This window comes from Scyliorhinus canicula, chromosome 21 (genome assembly GCF_902713615.1).
Source record: "Scyliorhinus canicula chromosome 21, sScyCan1.1, whole genome shotgun sequence".
NCBI lineage: Eukaryota > Metazoa > Chordata > Chondrichthyes > Carcharhiniformes > Scyliorhinidae > Scyliorhinus > Scyliorhinus canicula.
In genome coordinates, this window is record NC_052166.1 from 57,127,072 (window position 1) to 57,145,176 (window position 18,105).

Consider the following 18,105-nt stretch of genomic DNA (forward strand, 5'->3'; position numbering starts at 1 on the left):
TTCCGGCTTGGGTCACTGTCTGTGCGGAGTCTGCACATCCTCCCCGTCTGTGCGTGGGTTTCCTCCGGGTGCTCCGGTTTCCTCCCACAGTCCAAAGATGTGCAGGTTAGGTGGATTGGCCATGCTAAATTGCCCTTAATGTTGAGAATTGCCCTTAGTGTTGGGTGGGGTTACTGGGTTATGGGGATAGGGTGGAGGTGTTGACCTTGGGTAGGATGCCCTCTCCAGGAGCCGGTGCAGACTCGATGGGTCGAATGGCCTCCTTCTGCACTGTAAATTCTATGTAAAAATAAAAGGCAGAAGTATAATAACACGCGTGACAGGGTAGCACACTGGTTAACACTGCTGCCTCACCATACCAGGGACCCGTGTTCAATTCAGACCTTGGGCGACTGTGTGGTGTTTGAACACTCCGTGTCTGCATGGCTTTCCTATAACCACTGACTAGAACCATGGAATTCCTACAATGCCGAAGGAGGCCATTTGGTCCATTGAGTCAGCACCAATCCTCTGAAAGAGTGCCCTACCTAGGCCCACAGCCCATCCTATCCCCGGAATGTTTTAAAACTTTAACTTACCTGACAAACACTTGTTAAATATGTTGCCTGCTGTGTTCAAACTAAATCTGCAGTTTAAATACCCTCCCTCAATGGGTATTCCCAAGCTGGCCCCATCATAAGGGGGCAGGGCTGCACTCCTCCTACGCTGAGCTGGAACCTGCACAAATCGAGGGGCTGGAGGCCCGAGGCTGTCACACTAAGAGGAGAGTTGGACACGATATCCGATCGCAGGTAAGTGAGCATTCTTTCCATTTCGAATCGGAGGCCCGTGGCTTCCTGCAGCTCGCTGGAAGTTATGGATCTTCTAGGGATGCAGGAGTAGGCCTTGAACCTATATTTGCCTCATATCCTTTGAGCTCAGATAAAAATTTAACAATCAACGTGGCAATCAACTGCAACTTGCAAAAGCGGGTTCCAAACTTATCCCCGCTCTTTATGTATAGAGGTGTCTCCTAACTTCACCCCTTAAGACCTGGCTCTATCTTCTAGGGTAACCCTAAACCCCCTGAGTAAAGGAAATAGCTTTCCCCGTCTACCTTATCAGTTCACCTTAATATCCATTGACTGTTTAAATTCCAAGGAATACAACAATAGTTGTGAAATCTCATAGAGTTCTACAGCACATAAAGAGGACCTTCAGCACATCTTGTTTACTTTGGCCATCTAGCGCCTATCTATTCTAATCCCATCTTCTCTGTTTATAAATTAACCCTTGGTGTTCAACACTACCCTCCCTCTAGGTTAAACACAGTGCTTCCTGGTGTAATCTCACTCTGGTTCAGAATATCTCTAGCCTAATCTAGATTTAAAGCCCAGCATTCCATTGACAATATTGTTTATTTTCTGTATCTGTTTGTGACATTTTAATGATTTATTGAACACAATTCCAAATATCTCTTTGAACTGCCATAGCGTAGAAGGTACTTTGTTCTATTCTTTTTAATTCTGAAATAGATGACCTCACACTTGCCTACATTGGAATCCATCTGCCACAGATTTACTCACACTTTAATCTTTGAATTGTGGTGATATGCATCACTGTAGATACACAAGGGGTTAATATAAGTACACGTAGACTAGCTAGACACTAGAGGGAGCACCAAAGACATGACACACAGACACTCAGCCAATAGGTCAGTAAGATAGGACACGACCAATGGGCATTCACGAGAAACACAGAGGTGACACTACCACAGGGGGGCATTACACCAATCCATATATAAAGGACACGGCACACATGATCTTCCTCTTTCCAGTGGAGACACTCAGTGAGTACAGACACAGGGTTGATTCAACATCACACCCACCACGTGGATTGTAGCAGACTGGTTCATCAGTCTGAGCAGCTATAGAAGGATTAACAGTAGAAGCGAATTCAAGTAGGAGAATTGTTAATAGTTTAATAAACGTGTTGAAGTTATCTCCACGTCTGAACCTTCCTTTGTCAGAGTGTACATCAATGAAGCAGCTTATGTATGCCAAGAGCATAACAGGACATGAATATCTGAAAAAAAATGAAATGAAAACCACTTATTGTCACGAGCAGGCTTCAATGAAGTTACTGTGAAAAGCCCCGAGTCGCCACATTCCAGTGCCTGTCCGGGGAGGCTGGTACGGGAATCAAACTGTGCTGCTGACCTGCTTGGTCTGCTTAAAAGCCAGCGATTTAGCCCAGTGAGCTAAACCAGCCCCTGTGTAATTTTGTGCTGCCCTCGACACTATTTACAATGCAGTCTACCATTGTGCCATTGGCAAGTTTGGATATCTGGCGCTTTATCCCATCACATAAATTATTAATGAATAAAGCAAATAGTCCAAATCACAAATCCATGTGGAAACATCCCTTCACACCCTGTCCATTATCCCCCCTCTCTACCTCCTGCCAATTTCCCAATCAGGTCAATATTTTGTCATCTATTCCATGACCTTCAACTTTAGCCAACAGTCTCGTATAATAAATATATTATCATTTATTATCTCGGGATAATAAAAACTGAAAATACTGGAAATACTCGGCAGGTCAGGCAGCATCTGTGGAGAGAGAAAAACAGAGTTAACGGTTCAGGTCATGACCTTTCTTACAAGGGACTTTATCAAATGCCTCCTCGAAGTCCATGTAAATAATGTGCGTTGACATTCGTATAATCTGATCATTGCTTCAGAAAATTCAAACAGGTCGTGACAGGCAGCACGGTAGCATAGTGGTTGGCACAGTTGCTTCACAGCTCCAGGGTCCCAGGTTCGATTCCCGGCTTGGGACACTGTCTGTGTGGAGTCTGCACGTTCTCTCCGTGTCTGCATGTGTTTCGTCTGGGTGCTCCGGTTTCCTCCCACAGTCCAAAGATGTGCAGGTTATGTGGATTGGCCACGCTAAATTTCCCCCAGTGTCCAAAAAGGTCGGGTGGGGTTACTGGGTTACGGGGATAGAGTGATGGTGTGGGCTTGAGTAGGCTGCTCTTTCCAGGGGCTGATGCAGACTCGATGGGCCAGCTGGCCTCCTACTGCACTGTAAATTATTTTTTTTTAAATCTAGGCAGGCTCTCTCTGACCAGCTGCAAATGTCCAATGCATGCAGATACCCTGTACTTAATTATATATTTTTTGTAATTTCCGGACAACAGGTGTTAGGCTAACTGGTCTATAATTGGCCGGTTTAACCTCACTCACCTTTCTTAAGTAGAGGAGTGACAATCTAAAGGAACAGTTCCTAAATCAAGAAAAAATTGCAAATTCCCAGTTAGGGGTATCTGTAATGTTCTCGCCTACAGCCTCCAAAATCCAGGGCTGAAAACCATCTGATCCTGGGGATTTGTCACTCTTTCTTTACTATTGTTATTTTATTTATGTTCATTTTGGTGGGCTCCTGTCTCTGATTCAATATTAATTTCTTTGGCTTGTTCTTGTATTTTAAACAGTGCTCCAAAGTAATTATTCAATATGTCCATTATTTCCTTATTTTCATATCACTGTTTATAATTTTTCCAATTAAGGGGCAATTTAGCATGGCCAATCCACCTACCCTGCACATCTTTGGATTGTGGGGTGAGACCCACGCAGACAAGGGGAGAATGCGCAAACTCTACACGGACAGTGACCCAGGGCTGGCATTGAACCCGGGTCCTAGGCGCCGCGATGCTGCAGTGCTAACCACTGTGCCATCGTGCCGCCCAATGGTTCCCATATCACTGTTTTCAGTTTTCAAGGAGTCCAAATTGCTCCTGACCATGTTTGTGTCCCTATGGAAATTTAAGGAAACTGTCTATTTCTGATAGGTAAAAGGGTAATTGATTTAGCCATTTAAATGTAAATACTAAAGCCCAGTTTAAAATCCATTTTAAAATGGATTTAATAACTTCAAGCATAATTTAGATTACAATGGGGGCAGCACGGTGGCACAGTGGGTTAGCACTGCTGCCTCACGGCGCCGAGGTCCCAGGTTCAGTCCTGGCTCTGGTCACTGTCCGTGTGGAGTTTGCACATTCTCCCAGTGTTTGCGTGGGTTTCGCCCCCGCAACCCAAAGATGTGCAGGGTAGGTGGATTGGCCACGCTAAATTGCCTCTTAATTGGAAAAAATGAATTGGGTACTCTAAATTTAAAAAAAATTTAAAAAATAAAAAATAAAAAAATAATTTAGATTACAAATACACACAGCTTGTAGAATTTGCAGTGGCAAAACACAGGATCTGAAACATTCAAAGAAACTAGCTAGAGTTTATGCAACATTTTTACTGATATCATAAACTGACCATTGTTATAAATAGCAAAAGCTATGCAGCACACCCAAGGTAGCCATGACGACATGAACACACCATTGTTCAGAATTCAGATAGACGCACAGTCAGCAATAAACCATTAAAAACTAGAATTGATTAAGAGGATATATCACATTCCAACACACACAAAAATCTACAAATGCAACATATCCGAATATATGTTGCACATTGATGATTGACAACTAACCATCCAACCCATTGAAACCCATCCAAGCCAATCAGCACATTGCAGGGGTAGGGACAGATGGAGTTAGATTGATAGTATTCTCCTTAAGCACAGAGATTCGGGAAGCCATTTTCCATCCAGGATCACTCTATACTTTTCACTTAATTACTCGCTATCCTTATTTCATATTTTAATTTATTCCACCCTAACTCTTGAAGTTTGCGCAAGCTGTTTTGCTTCAAGCAAAGAACCGTTACTGTATTTTTGAAAGTTAAATCTATTGTAAACTGGGAAGCCAATTATTTCTCTTCAAGTCTTTTGATGGCAGGGGCTTTTTGAGAACATCTGATTTGTAACCACAAGAAGATCTTAGTCTCTCAATTATAATCAACAGACGCAATAAAAGATTTTTATTTCACATCCGAGAACTGTAACTTAAATTCTACTGAGTTTTGAAGTGTATGTGAGACTTTTCTACTGTTTGGCACTGTGTAAATAGACCCTGCTCTCTATAGCACAAGGTTAAAACATGTTCTGTTTACTGTTGGACGCTGTGTAAATAGACCCTGCTCTCTATAGGACACAGTTAAAACCTGTTCTGTTTACTGTTGGACGCTGTGTAATAGACCCTGCTCTCTATAGGACACAGTTAAAACCTGTTCTGTTTACTGTTGGACGCTGTGTAATAGACCCTGCTCTCTATAGGACACGTTTAAAACCTATTTTGTTTACTGAGGTCATAGAATTTACAGTGCAGAAGGAGGCCACTCGGCCCATCGAGTCTGCACTGGCTCTTGGAAAGAGCACCCTACCCGAGGTCAACACCTCCACCCTATCCCCATAACCCAGTAACCCCACCCAACACTAAGGGCAATTTTGAACACTAAGGGCAATTTATCATGGCCAATCCACCTAACCTGCACATCTTTGGACAGTGGGAGGAAACCGGAGCACCCGGAGGAAACCCACGCAAACACGGGGAGGATGTGCAGACTCCACACAGACATTGACTCAAGCCGGGAATCGAACCTGGGACCCTGGAGCTGTGAAGCATTTGTGCTATCCACAATGCTACCGTGCTGCCCTGCTCTCTATAGGACACGGCTAAAACATATTCTGTTTACAAAAAATAAGGGCCGCACGGTAGCATTGTAGATAGCACAATTGCTTCACAGCTCCAGGGTCCCAGGTTCGATTCCGGCTTGGGTCACTGTCTGTGTGGAGTCTGCACATCCGCCCCATGTGTGCGTGGGTTTCCTCCGGGTGCTCCGGTTTCCTCCCACAGTCTAAAGATGTGCAGGTTGGGTGGATTGGCCATGATAAATTGCACTTAGTGTCCAAAATTCTATGATAATCTATGATTAACCTAGGACAAAAGTTCGGCCGAAGGGCCTGTTCTGTGCTGTATTTCTCTGTTCTCTGTACACTTGAACCGCATGGTAGAGTCCTATAGAAAACAATGAAAAATATGCTTTGATTTTGATGTACCTTGCAAGTTTCTTCTCATGCTCCTTTTTGTAGCCCCTACTCTGTTTTATTGTAATTTGTATTTCTCCCAGTTGCTAGGATCTTTGGTGTTTTTTCCACATTCTGGTCTGCTTTTTGTGTTTTTTAATATATATTGTATCTCACCTCTTGTCAAGCATGACTGCTTTTTTGTGGGGAATAAGAACATAAGAACATAAGAACTAGGAGCAGGAGTAGGCCATCTGGCCCCTCGAGCCTGCTCCGCCATTCAATTAGATCATGGCTGATCTTTTGTGGACTCAGCTCCACTTTCCGGCCCGAACACCATAACCCTTAATCCCTTTATTCTTCAAAAAACTATCTATCTTTACCTTAAAAACATGTAATGAAGGAGCCTCAACTGCTTCACTGGGCTGGGAATTCCATAGATTCACAACCCTTTGGGTGAAGAAATTCCTCCTAAACTCAGTCCTAAATCTACTTCCCCTTATTTTGAGGCTATGTCCCCTAGTTCTGCTGTCACCCGCCAGTGGAAACAACCTGCCCGCATCTATCCTATCTATTCCCTTCATAATTTTAAATGTTTCTATAAGATCCCCCCTCATCCTTCTAAATTCCAATGAGTACAGTCCCAGTCTACTCAACCTCTCCTCATAATCCAACCCCTTCAGCTCTGGGATTAACCACACTCTCCAGCGGCAGTACATCCTTTCTCAAGTAAGGAGACCAAAACTGAACACAATACTCCAGGTGTGGCCTCACTAACACCTTATACAATTGCAACATAACCTCCCTAGTCTTAAACTCCATCCCTCTAGCAATGAAGAACAAAATTCCATTTGCCTTCTTAATCACCTGTTGCACTTGTAAACCAACCTTCTGTGACTCATGCACTAGCACACCCAAGTCTCTCTGAACAGTGGCATGCTTTAATATTTTATCGTTTAAATAATAATCCCGTTTGCTGTTATTCCTACCAAAATGGATAACCTCACATTTGTCAACATTGTATTCCATCTGCCAGACCCTAGCCCATTCACTTAACCTATCCAAATCCCTCTGCAGACTTCCAGTATCCTCTGCACTTTTCGCTTTACCACTCATCTTAGTGTCATCTGCAAACTTGGACACATTGCCCTTGGTCCCCAACTCCAAATCATCTATGTAAATTGTGAACAATTGTGGGCCCAACACGGATCCCTGAGGGACACCACTAGCTACTGAATGCCAACCAGAGAAACACCCATTTATCCCAACTCTTTGCTTTCTATTAATTAACCAATCCTCTATCCATGCTACTACTTTACCCTTAATGCCATGCATCTTTATATTATGCAGCAACCTTTTGTGTGGCACCTTGTCAAAGGCTTTCTGGAAATCCAGAAAGCCCGCCCGCCCCCCCTTCCGTCCGCCCCCCCTTCCGCCCGCCCGCCCCCCCTTCCGTCCGCCCGCCCCCCCCTTCCGTCCGCCCTCGGGCCCGCCCCCCCCGCCGCCTCGGCCCCGCCCCCCCCGCCGCCGCCCCCGCCGCCCTGCCCCCCCCCGCCGCCGCCGCCCCCCCCCCCCGCCGAGAATGAAGATATTCATTAAAGATCTGCACAGTGTGTGCGAGGTACGGAGTCCCGTTTCAACACTCACCCAAACACCTAATGTGTTCTGTGGGTGGTCAGGAAATCTGCACAAAGAGTGAGAATCAAGTGGCGTGGATGTCCTGGGATCTGGTCAGTCTATCAGGAAGAATCTGGGATCAGGTCAGTTAATTGAGGCTGGGGGTGGTTGGCAGGGTGTCTGAGTCGGAGTGTTGAAGAAGGGGCTCAATAACATGGCAGGAGGTGATCATTAACGATAAGATGGGGTCAGTGTAATGTGGAGAGGATCAGCTTAAAGGGGTAAGAGTCAGTGTAAGGGTAGGAGGGGATGGTGTTTGGTGTCTAGGACCAGTAAGTGTAATTGGTGGAGGGGCCAGTCATTGTATTGTGGGAGGGTTAGGATCAGTTGGGATGAACTGTGCATGAGGAGCTGATAGGACTGGTTAAAGTGCAATTTAGTTCCTTTCCTCTATCTAACCCCCGCCTCGGCCCCGCCCCCCCCACCTCGGCCCCGCCCGCCTCGGCCCCGCCCGCCTCGGCCCCGCCCCCCCGCCCGCCTAGGCCCCCCCCGCCTCGGCCCCCCCCCCCGCCCCCGCCGGCCCCGCCCCCGCCCCCCCTCAGCCCCCCCCCCCCCCCTCAGCCCCCCCCCCCCCCCCCCCCCCCCCAAGGGCGCCGAAGTTCAGCTTGCCCGGGGCGCCAGCAACCCTAGGGCCGGCGCTGCCAATGGGACAATTTCTATCCAGATGCCTCGCAATTTCTTCCTTGATGATAGATTCCAGCATCTTCCCTATTACCGAAGTTAAGCTCACTGGCCTATAATTTCCTGCTTTCTGCCTACCTCCTTTTTTTTAATAATAATTTTTATTGGAATTTTTTACAGAAAATATAAAAATATAACAACAAGTATAGCAACAAGCAGTAATATGCAACTAACAGCCCCATAACACCCACAATTCCCCCCATACCGTAACATCACATGTATCACACTCACCCCACCCCCCCCCAACAAGAGGACTTAACCATAAATTAAAATTAAATAAATCAAATTTAAATAAAATAAGCAAACATAATCAACTCCCCCCCCCCCCCCCCCCCCCCCCCCCGGGTTGCTGCTGCTACTGTCCCAGTACCCTATCGTTGAGCCAGAAAGTCGAGGAAAGGTTGCCACCGTTTAAAGAACCCTTGCACCGATCCTCTCAGGGCGAATTTGACCTTCTCAAGCTTAATGAAGCCCGCCATGTCATTGATCCAGGTCTCCACGCTTGGGGGCCTCGCGTCCTTCCACTGTAGCAAAATCCTTCGCCGGGCTACTAGGGACGCAAAGGCCAGCACACCGGCCTCTTTCGCCTCCTGCACTCCCGGCTCTACCCCAACCCCAAAGATCGCGAGTCCCCATCCTGGCTTGACCCTGGATCCCACCACCCTTGACACCGTCCTCGCCACCCCCTTCCAGAACTCCTCCAATGCCGGGCATGCCCAGAACATATGGGCATGGTTCGCTGGACTCCCGAGCACCTGACACACCTGTCTTCACCCCCAAAGAACCTACTCATCCTCGTCCCAGTCATGTGGGCCCTATGCAGCACCTTGAATTGGATGAGGCTAAGCCGCGCACACGAGGAGGAAGAATTTACCCTCTCCAGGGCATCAGCCCATGTCCCGTCTTCGATCTGTTCCCCCAGTTCCCCCTCCCACTTCGTTTTCAGCTCCTCTACTGACGCCTCTTCCACCTCCTGCATAAGCTTGTAGATATCGGATATCTTCCCCTCCCCGACCCAGACCCCTGAGAGCACCCTGTCACTCACCCCCCTCGCGGGGAGCGCAGGGAATCCCTCCACCTGCCGTCTAGCAAATGCCTTTACCTGCAGATATCTAAACATGTTTCCCGGCAGGAGCCCAAATTTCTCCTGCAACTCCCCCAGGCTCGCAAACTTTCCGTCGATAAACAGGTCCCTCAGCTGTCTGATGCCCGCTCTATACCATCCCCGAAATCCCCCATCCATGTTCCCTGGGACGAACCTATGGTTCCCCCTTAACGGAGCCTCCATCGAGCCCCCACTTCTCCCCTATGTCGCTTCCACTGCCCCCAAATCTTGAGGGTAGCCGCCACCACCGGACTCGTGGTATACCTCGTGGGAGTGAGTGGCCATGGCACCGTTACCAGGGCCCCCAGGCTTGTATCCCCACAGGACGCTCTCTCCATCCATTTCCATGCTGCCCCCTCCCCCTCCATCACCCACTTACGCACCATCGACATGTTGGCCGCCCAGTAGTACCCCGAGAGGTTGGGCAACGCCAGCCCTCCCCCCATCTCTACTCCGCTCCAAGAAGACCCTCTTCACCCTCGGGGTGCCATGCGCCCAAACAAATCCCATGATGCTGCTGGTCACCCTTTTAAAAAAGGCCCTAGGGATAAAGATGGGCAAGCACTGGAAGAGGAACAAGAACCTCGGGAGAACCGTCATTTTGACGGATTGCACTCTGCCCGCCAGCGATAGTGGCACCATGTCCCACCTTTTAAATTCCTCCTCCATCTGTTCCACTAGTCTGGTGAAGTTAAGCTTATGAAGAGACCCCCAACTCCTGGCCACCGTCACCCTCAGGTACCTGAAACTCTTCACTGCCCTCCTGAAGGGGAGCCTCCCAATTCCCTCATCCTGATCTCCCGGGTGCACTACAAATACCTCGCTCTTTCCTAAGTTCAGCTTATAGCCCGAGAAGCCCCCAAATTCCGCTAACAGCTCCATCACCCCCGGCATTCCCCCCTCTGGGTCCGCCACATATAACAGCAGGTTGTCCGCATACAGCGATACCCGGTGCTCCTCCCCACCCCGCACCAGACCCCTCCACTTCCCTGACTCCCTCAACGCCATGGCCAGCGGTTCAATCGCCAGTGCAAAGAGCAGGGGTGACAGGGGACACCCTTGCCTGGTCCCACGATAAAGCCTAAAATACTCTGATCTCCTTCCATTTGTGACTACACTCGCCATCGGCGCCGCGTAAAGCAGCCTCACCCATTTGATGAATCCCTCCCCAAATCCAAACCTCTCCAGCACCTCCCACAGGTACCCCCACTCAACTCTATCAAACGCTCTACCTCCTTTTTTAAACAGTGGCGTCACGTTTGCTAATTTCCAATCCACCGGGACCACCCCAGAGTCTAGTGAATTTCGGTAAATTATCACTAGTGCATCTGCAATTTCCCTAGCCATCTCTTTTAGCACTCTGGGATGCATTCCATCAGGGCCAGGAGACTTGTCTACCTTTAGCCCCATTAGTTTGCCCATCACTACCTCCTTAGTGATAACAATCCTCTCAAGGTCCTCGCCTGTCATAGCCTCATTTCTATCAGTCGCTGGCATGCTATTTGTGTCTTCCACTGTAAAGACTGACCCAAAAAACCTGTTCAGTTCCTCAGCCATTTCTTCATTTCCCATTATTAAAACTCCCTTCTCATCCTCTAAAGGACCAATATTTACCTTAGCAACTCTTTTTTGTTTTATATATTTGTAAAAACTTTTACTGTCTGTTTTTATATTCTGAGCAAGTTTACTCTCATACTCTACCTTACTCTTCTTTATAGCTTTTTTAGTAGCTTTCTGTTGCCCCCTAAAGATTTCCCAGTCCTCTAATCTCCCAGCAATCTTTGCCACTTTATATGCTTTTTCCTTCAATTTGATACTCTCTCTTATTTCCTTAGATATCCACGGTCGATTTTCCCTCTTTCTACCGTCCTTCCTTTTTGTTGGTATAAACCTTTGCTGAGCACTGTGAAAAATCGCTTGGAAGGTTCTCCACTGTTCCTCAACTGTTCCACCATAAAGTCTTAGCTCCCAGTCTACCTTAGCTAGTTCTTCTCTCATCCCCTTGTACTCTCCTTTGTTTAAACACAAAACACTAGTATTTGATTTTACTTTCTCACCCTCCATCTGTATTTTAAATTCCACCATATTGTGATCGCTCCTTCCGAGAGGATCCCTAACTATGAGATCATGAATCAATCCTGTCTCATTACACAGGACAAGATCTAGGACCGCTTGTTCCCTCGTAGGTTCCATTACATACTGTTCTAGGAAACTATCGCGGATACATTCTATAAACTCCTCCTCAAGGTTGCCTTGACCGACCTGGTTAAACCAATCGACATGTAGATTAAAATCCCCCATGATAACTGCTGTACCATTTCTACATGCATCAGTTATTTCTTTGTTCATTGCCTGCCCCACCATAACGTTACTATTTGGTGGCCGATAGACTACTCCTATCAGTGACTTTTTCGCCTTACTATTCCTGATTTCCACCCAAATGGATTCAACCTTATCCTCCATAGCACCGATGTCATCCCTTACTATTGCCCGGATGTCATCCTTAAATAACAGAGCAACACCACCTCCCTTACCATCCACTCTGTCCTTCCGAATAGTTTGATACCCTCGGATATTTAACTCCCAGTCGTGACCATCCTTTAACCACGTTTCAGTAATGGCCACTAAATCATAGTCATTTACGATGATTTGTGCCATCAACTCATTTACTTTATTCCGAATACTACGAGCATTCAGGTAAAGTACACTTATGTTGGTTTTTTTACCTCTGTTTTGAATCTTAACATCTCCAGTTTTATTCCTTTTGTTATTACTGGGCCTATTCACTGAGCTCCCCTCAGTCACTGTACCTTGTACTGTCGCCCTTTTAGATTTTTGACTATGTCTTCTCTGCCTTGCACTTTTCCCCTTACTTCCTTTTGCTTCTGTCCCTGTTTTACTACCTTCCAACTTCCTGCATCGGTTCCCATCCCCCTGCCACATTAGTTTAAACCCTCCCCAACAGCTCTAGAAAACACCCCCCCCTAGGACATCGGTTCCAGTCCTACCCAGGCGCAGACCGTCCGGTTTGTACTGGTCCCACCTCCCCCAGAACCAGTCCCAATGCCCCAGGAATTTGAATCCCTCCCTCTTGCACCATCTCTCGAGCCACGCATTCATCCTATCTATCCTGACATTCCTACTCTGACTAGCTCGTGGCACTGGTAGCAATCCTGAGATTACTACCTTTGAGGTCCTACTTTTTAGTTTAACTCCTAACACCCTGAATTCCGCTTGTAGGACCTCATCCCGTTTTTTACCTATATCGTTGGTGCCAATGTGCACCACGACAGCTGGCTGTTCACCCTCCCCCCCCCCCCCCCCCCCCCCAGAATGTCCTGCAGCCGCTCCGAGACATCCTTGACCCTTGCACCAGGGAGGCAACATACCATCCTGGAGTCTCGATTGCGTCCACAGAACCACCTGTCTATTCCCCTTACGATCGAGTCCCTTATCACTATAGCCCTGCCATTTTTCTTCCTGCCCTGCTGTGCAGCAGAGCCAGCCATGGTGCCATGAACCTGGCTGCTGCTGTCTTCCCCTGGTGATCCATCTCCCTCAACAGTATCCAAAGCGGTATATCTGTTTTGCAGGGAGATGACCGCAGGGGACACCTGCACTGCCTTCCTACTTTTGCTCTTTCTTTTGGTCACCCATTTTCTATCTCCCTCATTAATTTTCACCTGCGGTGTGACCAACTCGCTAAACGTGCTATCCACGACCTCCTCAGCATCGCGGATGCTCCAAAGTGAGTCCATCCGCAGCTCCAGAGCCGTCAAGCGGTCTAACAAGAGCTGCAACTGAAGGAGCCAGGGACAGTGGACTTGTCCCTGAGCTCCCACATCGCACACGAGGAGCATGACACGGGTCTGGGATCTCCTGCCATGTCTTAAACCCTAGGTAAACTTAAACAACTAGAATTTCAAAGTAAAAATAAATAAATTAGACAATGAAAAGAAAAAGAGAAACTACTTACCAGTCACTTACCAGGGTTAAAAAGCACCTCCTCACACTCTGCACCGAATTACCTCACTGCACCAAATTACCAAGTTGCAATCCCCACTCTGGATGAGTCTCACTCCGGATGTGTCTCCTGGAAAAGCGCTAGCTTACTGTGTGCGCTGTAGCACTCTTGCCCCTTAGGGGTATAAACTAGTTCTGTATCATTTTTTCCACTGATCTTCCTCCAGTTGAGCCATGAACAATCTCAATCTCATTGCATTGAGGTGAGGTATACATAAATCTGGAACTTTAGTAGCTATTTCACATTTCTCCCTTTTGAACGTAACATTGAATTTAATCACATTATGATTTATGTTAGATAAATGTTCACGCACTGTTCGGTTGGTAACTAAATCAGGCTCATTATTCATTATTAAATCCACTAAATTCTTTGTTGATTTTAGGATATATTGTTCCAGAAAACAATTTTGAAAACAGTCAAGAAATTCATCACTTTTCTGCTTTTTCAAATCTATATGAAAGTTAAAATTTCCCATTCAAATTACGATGCTACATGCTTGTCTAATCCCTGCATTTGTGCAACCTGCCACATCATAGCTACTACCAGGGGGCTTAGAATCTTAGAACATATTGTGCAGAAGGAGGCCATTTGGCCCATTAAGTCTGCACCAGCCCTTGGAAAGGGCACCCTACTTCAACCCACACCTCCACCCTATCCCCGTAATCCAGTAACACCACCTAACCTTTTGGACACTAAGGGGCAATTTAGCATGACCAGTTCACCTAACCTGCACACCTTTGGACAGTGTGAGGAAACCAGAGCACTCAGAGGAAACACATCCAAACTCCACACAGAGAGTCACCTGAGACTGGAATTGAACCTGGGACCCTGGAGCTTGAGGCAGCAGTGCTAACCACTGTGTCACCGTGCCACCTGGTGACACAGATCCCACTACAATTTTAATTCCTTTTCTATCCTACCTAAAAAAGATTTGATGCCTACTTCCCTCTCATTATATCCTCTCTTATTATTGTAACCCAATACCTAATTGCTCAAGCTACACCTCCCCTCTACCAGATCCCCATATTATTCCTAAAGATCTGTAATTCATATTCAAGACTTAAGAGTAAAGCGACAAGTTAGATAGATAAAGACAGAAACTTAAACATAATTCTGAACATTCCTGGAAATTAAGTGGAATATCATTTGTTCATATAATGTGACTGTCATGTTTATGGTTGTATTGTAGTTGCCATGATGTAATGATGATGGCAACAGTCTCCATAGTATTTTAAAATTGGGTTATAGAGGAGCAACTCTGAAAATAAAGTTACTCTTAGTTTACTTGTAGTAAGAACGTACCCTGCCATCCATTGCTTTTCCCTTCTCTGTGATGATTGGCAGCACAGTAGCACTATTGCTTCACAGTGCCAGGGCCCTGGGTTTGATTCTCGGCTTGGATCATTGTCTGTGCGGAGTCTGCATGTTCTCCCCGAGTCTGTGTGGGTTTCCTCCGGGTGCTCCGGTTTCCTCCCACAGTCCCGAATTGGTTAGGTGAATTGGACATTCTGAATTCTCCCTCAGTATACCCAAACAGGCCCCGGAGTGTGGCGGCTGGGGGCTTTTCACAGTAACTTTATGGCATTGTTAATGGAAGCCTACTTGTGGCACTGTTAAAGATTGTTATTATGATTGGTTTTCCTGGTAAATAAAGTTAGACACTTTCTGTGTGAACATATGCGCAGTTAGTCTGTGTATCAATAGAGCCCAAAAATGTAACGTTTCTCCCCTCGATTAAATATTCATTTAGGGCCAGGTTTTAGATTAGCTTGATGGCAGACTGTCAGCAGGAAACTAGAGCAAACCAGAAATGGGTGAACCTCAAGTTGGCTAGAAGTTGTTGACCGCAGCTCTGGGCTAGACAAGGGAAAGTCAGTCAGACTTTGTATATCTGACTGGTTATGTGACGACATGTTGGAAAGCAGACTTGGGGTAGTCGGCATCATCAATGATCTTCCTTCTATCCCAAGGTCAGGCGTGGCTGTTTCCTGGCAATTTCACAATGTTCAGCTCCATTTACAACTCTGCCAATAATGAAATAACTAACCCATACCAAAAAACAGCAGTAGCTGGGTAACAGCTTGGGATCGACTAGCAATGTTGGTGTTTCTAAGAGCCAGTATAAATCTCAGTGAAAAGAAAGCCCAACTCGGACAGTATAATCATCAAAATGTAATAATATTAGGCCGTATAATAAATATGTGCCATTGCTTTATTCAAAATCTATCCAAATAATATGATCCATTTGGTTCAAATTGGTTGTTTTTTTTTCCTTACATCCAGCATATCTTTTCGTGAGACATCAACTTTTTTAGGAACAAAATTATTGATATCTGATGCCTTTAGATCTATATACCACCCATCTTTTCTCTTACTTCCAAAGGAAGTGTCTCAACCACGTACAGTTCTATCACAAGTCCAGTAAGCTTCAGCATAGGGCATTGTCCTATTTCCGCAGGGAGCTTTTCCAAGTGGTTTCCTTGGAGTTCCAGCTGAGATAATTGGCTGAGCTTTGAGATTTTCCCACTGACGGACGAGATTAAGTTGTTGCTCAGCTTCAGAGTCATGAGCTTGTGACACTTGAAAAGCTGATCTGGTAGGCTTTCTATCTTATTGTAACCCAGGTCCAAATAGTACATGTTTTTCAGATTCCCGATATCTGTTGGGATTACAGAAATGTTGTTGTGGTGAACATCCAAGTAATGCAGTTTATCAATAGAGAAAAGGACTTTTGGTAAAACCTCAATCTGGTTGTTTGATAAGTAAAGAAACTCAAGCTTCTTGATTAAGTTGATAGTTGAAGGGATGGTTCTGATCATGTTGAACCAGAACTTCAAACACGTCAACTTTTGCAGATATTGCAAGTTGGTAATATCTTCAATTTTGGTAAGATTGTTACCTTTCAGGTCCAGGACTTGAAGTTTGGATAAGGAATAAGTAGCAGATGGGATTTTATCTAATTCGCAGTTGTGAAGTTCAATTTGAGTCAGGTTTACCATTTTCTTTAAAATACTCAGGCTGGAGAGCTTGGTCTTGTCATTATGAATGCAAAGCTTGAGCAGGTGGAATGCAACATCGAGGATACTGGAGGGTATCTTAGAGAGGCTCGTTTTTAGGTAAAGGACTTTCAGAGAGCGAAGCCCCTTCATGGGTTCCAGTTCCAAACCTTTTTTTTCAAAGGCCAGCTTCCCAGTGAGGTACAGCTCTTTGAGTTGGATTAGTTTGTAGATCCAATCAGGGATCTCGTCGCGGCTCACAAATTTAACTCCCACTTTCTTCAGCTGATTTCTCAACCACAACAAAGCTGATGGCGTGACTTCAGTCACACAGTGCGAGAGCCAGATTTCTTCCAAGTGCTCAAGTTGGGTTATGTTGTTAGATATTTTAACATTACTACAAAGCTCCAGCCTCAAGACCTGCAGGTCAGTAACTTCGTAAACGGATTCAGGAATCCCCGAGAGCATGAAGAGGTACAACTCATACTGATCCTTCTTATTTCTTTTAACATGTTTCTTTACCTTATCCACTGTCCAATCATTATTTAAGCTTAATAATTTTAATTTCTGCTCGCTCACCTCGGAAAGGAAGACGGTTAGACGTTTGCAATAGAGAGTGTCATACTGATCAATCAAATGCAACAAGAAGGCAAAATCGTTTGTTACATCAGGGATATCAGTGAACTGGCTTTCGCCTCGTTTCTCAAAGGAATATATTTTCAGAGGTTTTCTAAAAACCCAATATATTGTATTAATGCAGAGTATCCAATAGATAATAACTAAACCCAGATAGAGCAGGGCCATTTTCCCAATGAAACGAGCAGTGCTATAAGTACAATCGAAAGTCTTGTAAATAACCAATTTTAGTGCATTAGGTTCACATATATTATTAAACTTAACAACATAGATATAGGCTGGAAAGTAACCAATAATAATTAAGCAATGTATAGTTTTGAACAACGTTTGGCCAATATATAATTTATAGATTGTATCTTTCTCTTCGACGTGGAGTCTGAATTTCCTTACTTTCTCAAACAGCGCTTTGGCTTGCTCTGCATCCTTCTTGTCCATGGTTGAGCCAGCCACAGTCACATTTGAGTGAATATGTGTGGGAAGTTTAATATTTGATGTCTCTCCCTTAAGGCTGATCTTATCGCTGTCACTTTCAGTGACCTTTGATGCCAAGGCTTCTTCCTGTTCACTGGCATCTACACAGACCGCTGTAGATAGTGCTTTTGATGTCCATGGTGACTGAAAACACTTTTGAAGGATGTCAAGAAATTGCTGCAGTTTGGAGCTGGTTTTAGGATACGTGAAACAGAAGTTACTGCATATAACCAGGACAACTGTGTGGAATAGAATTAGATAAGAGAAGAACCTGGTAAACCATGGAATTTGACTATAACACATTTGATTGATATACCAGTACTGCCAAATGTATAACTTTGTAGACCTCCCTTGGCGGACCAAAGGGAGTGCATTGCGATCTGTACGTCCTTCTAGATCGATATCGCTATCAGGCAGTGTTGGAGAATTTTGCAAGGCTGAACCTATCCCATTGAGTGTCCTTTCATTTTCATTGGGATGTGGCAAACAGAAAGTCTCATCCATATAAAGCTGTATGCTGCAGCCAAAGATAGACAGCAACAACATAATGATAGTCAGAT

The 18,105-nt window shown here is 45.6% G+C and overlaps 1 protein-coding gene across 1 annotated transcript; it reads right to left on the reverse strand.

Moving 5' to 3' along the window:
- Positions 1–15,647: 15,647 nt before the first annotated feature.
- On the reverse strand, positions 15,648–18,091 carry LOC119955526 (volume-regulated anion channel subunit LRRC8D-like). Its single transcript, XM_038781799.1, has one exon. It carries the CDS (start codon positions 18,089–18,091, stop codon positions 15,791–15,793), a length of 2,301 nt encoding a protein of 766 aa, XP_038637727.1. The 3' UTR covers positions 15,648–15,790.
- Positions 18,092–18,105: the final 14 nt, after the last annotated feature.

Bases quoted from the DNA above. Each gene is read 5' to 3' on its own strand.
- LOC119955526 (XM_038781799.1), bottom strand. From the start codon at position 18,091: ATGTTGTTGCTGTCTATCTTTGGCTGCAGCATACAGCTTTATATGGAT.